Raw genomic sequence first — 8825 nt, forward strand, 5'->3', positions numbered from 1 at the left:
AGACTAAGATGCAGGAATGGCCGGAGAGCCATCTGTTCTGTGTCTGGGAACTGCATCTGAGGTTAAAGGGAATATCCACTCCAAAACAGAATTAAAACATGGTTTTGGATATTTAACATGTGACTTTCTCCTTGGATACAAACAACAGCGTTTGAGCTCTGTTGTTATCACCACATTTGAAGCTGCATCTCTGACAATGAATCGAATATCTCTGTTAATGGTGACTTTACTCAGTAGCAATGGGATGTAGGCACAGTCGAGGCTCTTTCCTGTTCATTTGGACATAGGCAGAAATTTTAAGAAAACATTCTTTAGTTCACAAATTTAGACGATTCGACTTCATTGTCAGTGAAGCAGTCCCTGAATTCAGCTCATTATCCTGTTAAGATAAGCATGTAAAATTGAAGAAGAGTCACATGTAAAAGTTGTTTATGTAGTGAACCTCTGTTTGAAAAAACATTTCCTCTGATTGGAGGATTCATAAAATGCATAGGTTATAAACATCTTGTGTGGAGACAAGGGAGTGTTAGCAAAACAATTTTACCACTCATCCTCAGTAAAAGTCTTTCAAGTGATGGCTCTGCAGGTTGTCGATTCAAGTCACAGTCTGAAATATCAAACAACAACAAGTTCTTCGGTTTAACACTAATTTCCCCACTTCAGGTTATGAAACCCGCAAATTATTTGGAAGATAAGTTAGTTGCGTTTCATTTTGCCACCCATTTACACTCCGTAACAGAACATAGTTCCATGGCTGACATTTTGGCACAGCAAATTCAACACCTTCTCATAACAAAGAAGCATGGCAGATGGTAAATGTGTACACGTAGAACCAGGCAAAATAAAATAAAATACCAGCAAGCAAGATTGAGTTGTGAATTTGTTCAAACACATCCCTCTCGAATGAATTTGCAAAAAAAACAACACGTGAGCTATTGTATCCACTCATTGTCATGCATGCTATCTGGCTAGATTGATCAGATGCCTCTATCAGTAACAATGCAGCCCATCATCTCTCAATCAGTACAGCTGCCATCAAACACACACAAGCACCAGCATACTGTAGCTTTCCTTTAGTGGGAGAACCAGAAAAAAAATTGCATTCAAGCCTGTATCATGTTGATGTTTCACCCAGATTTAAATAGCAGTGGAAGCCAACAATCACTTAAAGTCTACGTGACTTATTGTTAGAATAAAGCGATAACTGACCACATCTCAGCCAGAGATTTAAGCCCAGAGGCTGGATGTTTATTGCTATGGTTTGGTCTGACACAAGGCTGGTGGGGCCAGGGGCAAAGCAGTCAAAGTCAAAAAGAGATAAAGATGAAGAGAATGACATGACATGACATGGAGGATGAAGTTTGTGGCAGGTCATAGTAAAGGATGAGGGACAGCAGGAAGAGTAGTGCAGGTTTCCTCATCACGGGAGAGCGGTGGAAGTCAGTGCAGCTCAATGAAAGCTTCCATCTCCTCGGAGATGAGTCCCCTGTAGGGCAGTCTGTGCTTTTCAATTGCACGCGCCGCCAGGCACTGGAGGGTGACGTAGTTCAGCGGGTAGAGGGCCGGGTGCCCGCTGCTCTGCTCATCCAACAGCTCGTAGGCTGTCTTCCTCTGTGCATTCGTCGCGTCAAAGTGAGCCCCGGCCTTCATGAGTAGTGCCATAATCTCTGGACAACCGTTGTTAGCAGCGATGTGCAGTGGCGTGTTGTTCTCGCAGTCACGTGAATCCACGTCCGCGCCGCACTCCAGGAGGAGGGCTGCCACCGCCTGGGAGGGGAAGCGGCCCACCGGGTAGCGGCCCACAGATGTTGTTTCTTTGTCTACGGCCATGTGGAGAGGAGTGAAGCTGCTGCGACCCCGAGGGTTCAGCTTCAGCAGGCGGTACACCGTGTGCTTCTTCTGGTGCTCCTGCTCTGGGCTGCACTCGAGCTTCTCGAGCAGAAAGATGAGGTGGAGGATGATGGAGAGGGCCTTGGTAAACTGAGGAGCTTCTGGAGGGTTGTCCTTCTGCGCCACGGCTCTCTCTACCTCCCTCACACTTTTCCCCAGCACGGTCATCAGATCGTGGAAGGTGATGCGTGTTGACAAGGTGCCTTTGGCCCGGTCTTGAAGAACAAAAGAGAAGAGCTCTGCAAAGGACAGGAAACTGGAAGCTGTCATGGGACTGAGAGGGTCCAGGTTACTCTGCTGCATGTCTAGAGCATATTTCCATAAGCTGATGCAGCGCTCAAAGTTGCCCGAGTCAGCATACACAGCTCCCCTGTAACGGATGTAATAAGAGGTGTCTGGGTGGGACGGGCCCAGGATGCGTTCTCGGACCAACAGAGCCTGCATCCTCATCTCATCTGGGTCTGTGATCAGTGCTTCCAGTTCCTCGGCTGTGCTCACCTCCTGCGCGCAGCCATAGGCAGGGATTGGGGGACCGGGGGGAGGCTTGGCCAGGGATCCAGCTTTGTCCCCTGGCTGCCTCAGCTCCATAGCCCTTCTCCAGTACCTCATCGCCCCTAAGAGGTCTCGCTTTTTGTCCACAAAAGTAGCCCCAAGAAGTTCAAGTGCATCGATGCGTTCCTCTCTGGAGGTGCGAGGCTGGTGGGCCAGGTACTCCACTATGTTGGTGTGACCTGTTACACTCGCAGCGAGCAGCGGGGTCATCCCATACCCGTCCCTCTCCATGCGGGCGTTGCACTTCAGCAGCATCTTCATGATGTCCAGGCTACCTGACTCGGCGCAGTCGTGGAGGGCGGTGTTTCCTTTCACGCTCTTGCGGTTGACGTCAGCGCCGCGGTCCAGGAGGAACTTGGCGATCTCCTTGTGGCCCTTGTAACAGGAGATCATGAGGCAGGTGTGGCCGTGGCGGTTGGCCACCTCCATGTCGGCTCGGTGCTCCACCAGGTAGCGGACGATCTCCAGGTGGCCGTCGAAGCAGGCGGCTCGCAGCGGCGTTGAGTTAGTTAGTGTTGCGTTGTTGACTGAGGCTCCGTGTTTCAGCAGCGTCTTGACCACCGGGAGGTGACCGGCCGCTGAAGCCGCCCACAGCGGCGGAGCCCCCTCGATGGTCTCACCGTCAAAGTTAACTGAACCCCCGAGCTCGACATTAGCTTTACAGTGTTCCAGGAGGTAGTCGGCCACCTCCAGGTGTCCGTACCGAGCGGCTATGAGCAGAGGAGTTCCTCCCTGGGTTTTCTCCTCGGCTAAAGCTTCCAGCTCCTCAGGAGTTTTGTTGCTCAGCAACTTCTGGATAAGTTTTAGCTTACCATCTCTGGCCGCGTTGAAAACCGCCGTCGTTATGTCCATTTTACAGGCTCTGTGCTGTCGCCCCGGACAACAACCCCATAACCACTCGTTTCCGTCCAAACTGGCGAGTCGGGTTTTAAATAACAGAGAGCTGGAGTCTTGGTCTGGACTCGGTTTCGAGCTCACATCTTTCTGCCATTTTGAGGGTGCTGTCAAGATGGCGTGTGTTGTTTGACAGTTCTATGTTTACGATTCCAGCGAGGCATTGTGGGTAGCGTAGTTTTGATAGAATTCTCGGTTCCCAGAAAGCGCCGCTTTGCCCCTGTGAGAAAAACTACATTTCCCAAGCTGCGCGTGACTTGAACAGCACACCAGCTGATCGGCTCGTTTGTTATGGTTGTTCGCACCGACCACGGACACAACCACCGCTAGTGGAGACAGAGACAGACGGGTGGTGCCCGGTTCACAAATCAAATAGGTTTAAAATCAATAAGTGGTCATTGTAAATGGTAAGTTGATTCTCATCAGTGTGAATAAAAAAATTAAATTGGAAAATCAAATCTTTGGATGACCCTGAAAATTGTCATGGTTATTTAAAAATGAACACACAACTTTTCTTGGGTAATTAAAATATTGTTAATTGTTGTCAATCGTATTCCTTTGCGGGACAAACTGCCAGCAAGAACTGCAAACACATAAGAGCATATAGAGAACACAGAAATGTTGATAGACCACAGAGATTTGCCAATAGCTACCTATTTCCTAAGAAACCAAGCTCTTTTTTTCCCGTTACAAATATTAGTCTCATGCACAAGGAGGCCACCTACATTCTGAGCAAATATCATCCACTAGTAGGCTATCTGTGGGTGGTATTTGTTTAAGAATATTTCTGCAAGTAGCCTACAAGTTAAGCTGGAAGCACATGACTGATCTGAATTGAATATGCACAATGCTGAACATAAACACCCAGACCTTACATTCACTGGAATGTGGATAGTTTACCATCTAGCTATCCCTCTATCTCCCCACCGGTGAAAAGTCATCTACTTGCTTTTCTATGCATAAATTCAGTGTGGTGTGCAGCGCTGAAGCTGTTGATAAGAGTAACAGGATTAGGGTATCTTTTAAATTCATAGAATATGTTAACCTCTGGGGATTCACAGTGAAATGACATGACACCTCTGCTTTCAGAAAGAATCACAAAGAAAATGTGCCACCCCTCTCTATAAAAATAGTGGGAAAAAAAATAAACTTACAATAAATAATACATTTATAATAAATATAAATAATAATACATAAATTTACATTTATTGCATAGTAGCTACACGTAGACATGAGTAGGCCTATAACATTATACTGTGCGTGTGAACTACTGTTCGAATCCCACTTCTGACATGTTGTCAGAAGTGGGATTTGAACCCATGACTGACAAATGGAGGTGCTGGTTTGAATCCCACTTCTGACACCATATAATAGGCTATTTCTATCTTGCCCACTGGCTAAACTGAATTTATAATAAACTGTAATGGACACGATCTGCTTGTATTGTTTATTCCGCCATCTAATTTCGTCCGTGACATTGCATGAGACTACGGTGTCCCTTAGGGGATCCTTACAGGTATGGTATGGTGATTAAAGAGTTTTAAAGTGGTCATATTCAAAGGAAATTCAGGACATATTAGAATCACCTTTTACCTAAGTGTGTACTTTTTCCGTTTCTTTTTCTTTTTTTTAATAGAACAAGATGTGATTGTCACTCATAATGAATCATTGTAATTATTAGGTAGATGGCATCTCCAATCTTAGCTGACAAGAGGATCAATAGGCAACAGTCATGACTAAATATGCAACGATCAAATTTTAAGTTGAAATAAAGAAAACATCCAAATGCTCATCTAACTCTCTTCATGAGTCCCTAGAGCATGTGGTTTAATCAGATTTCATTTGATTGATGTAAACAAATAACCCACTGACTGCCATCAGCTCTGGATTATATGTCAGATCCTGATTAGTGTGCCAATATATGTGACATCAGCTTTTTTTGCAACCTAGATGAGAGATAAAACAGCACATAGAGAAATCTCTCTTGTGGGGAAATGACCAAAACTGCTGTAACTCTTTTGGGACCTTTAATAATGGAGCCAAAGCAGGAAAAGAAGGAGAAAAATCACTTTGAAATGAGTCTGTTGATTATGACCACAGGCTGACGTTTTACTTAATGGTTTGCTAATGCTTTGTTTAATGCAAAGATTATTAGACAATCACTTTTCAAATAATTTGCCCCACCAAGTCTACAGAGACAAAAATAATTACTTAACTTTCCTTCCCCAGTTTATCTCTTTGCTCTCAAGTCAGTGGGAAATTAATCTTCTCTAAGCTCGCAGATGAATGTGTCCCATGTGGGGGCTTGTTGTGACTTATTTCAGTACTTTATAAGTAAATGGTGCTGGCTGCAGATCAGCCTTGGGCTTATAAGCCTGAGAGTATTCTAAGAGTTTTTGCATTTTTTAATGAAATGTATTTTTCTTTCTTTTTCAGGGACACAGCAGCACACAGACTGGGGTTTAAGGGCGCAGCTAGAAGGGAGGCACCCAGGGCAAGTCAATAGTTGATTACAGTAAGCCAGAAAAGTGTTTGTTTTTTTTAGGCTGTAAAAGAAGTGCCGTTCTGTTGTTTCACCAGTAGAGGAGGCATAAGATCCACACTTAGTGCTTTTATCTATCAGTTGGACCATGCCTGCGATGGCTACAGGTTCTGTTTTGTATTTCTTGTGCATCTCCCTATTTCCATTCCCTCTGCACAAATATCCATTTATCAACCCAAATACTGAATATATAAATCAAGATATAACCTCGCTGTATGTAGAGCAAGCCAGCAAGAGAGATTCTACCCCCTGCCATCGTTAATAACTATTCAAAACTCACTGGAGGATTGCCTGAATAGGAAACGTGTTTTTAAAATTAAACAGGGAGTTTGAATGCACACAGAGACAATATTGCATGCAGAGAAGTAGGATTAAAAGCCTCACAAATGACACCCAGCCCGTGCCTGTCTCAGAGTCTCAGAGGACCCTGCCTCAGAGTAGTTTGCAAAAATGGAGAGCTTGAGGCGAGCAAAGGAGGGTTTATAATAATTTCCCAGGGCTTGCTCCTGATCCCAAGGAATTATTAGAGGGCAAAATCACTAAAGACAAAGCCCCAGGGAAAAAGAAAGCGCTAGAGTGAGTTTTGTGTTTTTATTTGTCATTTCAAAAGCATATCACGTAACGGCAGTCATTTTAACATTACATCCATTAGCAATTAAAATCTAACTCTCATATATAAATTCTTTCAAATACACAGAGGCATTGTTTATTAATTTCCACAGGAACGTGCAAAAACTCACATGTAAACTTACTGCATCGTTACAAAAATACAACTCCAGCTTTAACCGGATCAGTAGTGCATCACGGCTGATATGATATTGTGCCACAACACAATGTTCATCAGAGAAGGCAACACCTTTTGTAACTCAATACTAAGAGAAAAATACACTAACATGGACAGATCCACTGTTCACTTTGCTAATTTACTGATAAGCATGTAAATAATGGTAGTTTGTTTGACCTGGACTGACTTAAAAAAAAAAAAAAGCTTGTGATGGCAACTTGATGAATGAGACTTTTTCATTCTACACGGTCTTTTCGAGGATTTTGTGTCCATTGATGTACATAACACAGTGTGCAAGATATAACTCCCCTGTCATTAGCATGCTTTCGTCTGCCCAGTATTTATCTGATCTGTGAAGGGGGATAAAAATGAGAAGGAAAGGGTCCTCAAGATGTGGAGCTCCTTGTTTTTACTGAAGTCTTGACAGGAGCTCCCTAGAGGCCTTCCAGCAGCTCGCTGAGCAGCACCTCCCTCTCTCCTAGAAGCACATCTCTCTTCAGACTGGTTCCTTTGTTCACCACCTTTATCTTCATGGCCAGGCTCTTTATTTGTGCCTGGGGCAGCGCGTCAAAAAAAAAGTCCTCGTTGAACACCGGATTCCTGCTGTTCTTGATGATGGTGCTCCTCTGTTTCTGCTGCTTGCCAGGGTTCAGGTAGAGTGCTACACAGCAGTTAATGCTTTTAAGATCAGTCTGCCTGTCATAAAGAGCCTCAGCTGCGAGCACGCGCACCCTCAGCCGAGCTGCCTCCGGGTCGTAGTGAGTGCTCAGCCTCAGTGTCCCCCCCTTGTGGAGGTTGATGGTGTGCTCTCGCTGCAGGAGGTGCGCTGCGCCGCCTCTTGAGCTGCTGCTTTTACATCCACGGAAGGCGGGAGAGGGAGGGCAGCGCATGCGGCGGCGCTGCATGTTGGGGCTGTTGTCTGCTGAGCTGCATTCATCAGTGGAGAGAGAGCTGTGGCGCGCCAGGGAGCGCTTGGCACGAGACACCTGGAGGGAGAGGGAAAAAACAAGTGGTAAACATGCAGGGAAAAAAAGTGACTCAGTGAATCACACAATAAAAACACCATTGTATCTTTACTGATAGCTCCCCAAAGGCTCATCTATACTATACTATACTATACTATACTATACTATACTATACTATACTATACTATACTTACACGTGTAGAAACAGAAATCCTCACCTTGGCTTGTGTCTCCTGGGTAATGGAGCGTAGGAGAGAGGCAGAGCGGGACAGGAGAGGGGAATTGAAAGGGGACGATTCTGCTGAGGAGCAGGTGTCACTCTCTCCACCGCTGAAATAGCGGTAGGGGTTGGAATCAGCCGGGGTCAGCAGAGCCCCCCCCTGGGAGCGCCTCTGTGAGTTTGGGGATGTGAGGGGGCTGCTGGGGTCGCTGTGGAACAGACTCTCCTTGCGCCGGGTGTGAGGAGACTCGACCAAGGTTGAAAAGCCATAGGAGGTCTGAGCCTTGGGGACATACGGCAGAGACATTGCAGTCTGTGACTGGGGGTCCGCATTAGTGTTGACTTCAACACCTGTCCTGTCCACAGATCCAGCAGCTGGCTCATCAGCACTCTCTATTTGGATGATGTGGCGGTTGGCTGACTTCTGGAGATTACGTGCATCTCCCCCCAGGCGGGAAAAGAGGCGAGGGCTGCAGGGGTTCTTGCTGCTCCGAGCTCTGGGGCTCTGGCTGCAGATGGCATGATCAGAGGCGGAGGGTCGCAGGGAGGAGCAGAGCTCAGGTTCTGGGGGGAGAGGCTCTTCTGGTGGACAACAGATAAGTTTAGGGGGGATGAAGAAATCAGGGATCTTCTCTGGAGTGAGGACATTGGCATAAACAGAGACTGGGATGGCCTCTGTCATTTGCGGGGACTGGGATTGTGTCCCAGAGCTACGGAGCTTCTCCAGTAGCCACATTCCCACTCAGCTGCCTCTGCTCACAGTTTCTCTGTGAACAGAAAGGAGAAGACTCAGCCAATGAGACCAAACAAACACAATCGACATCTACAGTACACATTGATATTTCCCACACATGTCTTCCCATAAAACATAAACCTTCTTCTAAATGTGCCTCTTATATCCCAGTCAGTGACAAAAACATGATCTTGAATCAGCTCAGTGAAATAAAGGAATGGAGACTTAACATTGAAGTTGCAGCC

General features: G+C 46.0%; 2 protein-coding genes across 2 annotated transcripts; both read right to left on the reverse strand.

Annotated features, from left to right (window-relative positions):
• Nucleotides 1-165: 165 nt before the first annotated feature.
• fem1a (fem-1 homolog a) lies at nucleotides 166-3473 on the reverse strand. The gene has a single exon (XM_083991090.1). It carries the CDS (start codon nucleotides 3292-3294, stop codon nucleotides 1441-1443), a length of 1854 nt encoding a protein of 617 aa, XP_083847216.1. The 5' UTR covers nucleotides 3295-3473; the 3' UTR covers nucleotides 166-1440.
• Nucleotides 3474-7096: 3623 nt separating this feature from the next.
• On the reverse strand, nucleotides 7097-8583 carry LOC311000258 (C2 calcium-dependent domain-containing protein 4C-like; the record flags this gene model as incomplete). Its single annotated transcript, XM_083990922.1, has 2 exons — nucleotides 7097-7648; nucleotides 7846-8583. 2 exons carry the CDS (start codon nucleotides 8581-8583, stop codon nucleotides 7097-7099), a joined length of 1290 nt encoding a protein of 429 aa, XP_083847048.1.
• Between the last annotated feature and the right edge of the window lie 242 nt (nucleotides 8584-8825).

Source organism: Trachurus trachurus, assembly GCF_905171665.1.
Source record: "Trachurus trachurus genome assembly, chromosome: 17".
In the NCBI taxonomy this organism is placed as follows: Eukaryota; Metazoa; Chordata; class Actinopteri; order Carangiformes; family Carangidae; genus Trachurus; species Trachurus trachurus.

Bases quoted from the DNA above. Each gene is read 5' to 3' on its own strand.
- fem1a (XM_083991090.1), bottom strand. From the start codon at position 3,294: ATGGACATAACGACGGCGGTTTTCAACGCGGCCAGAGATGGTAAGCTA.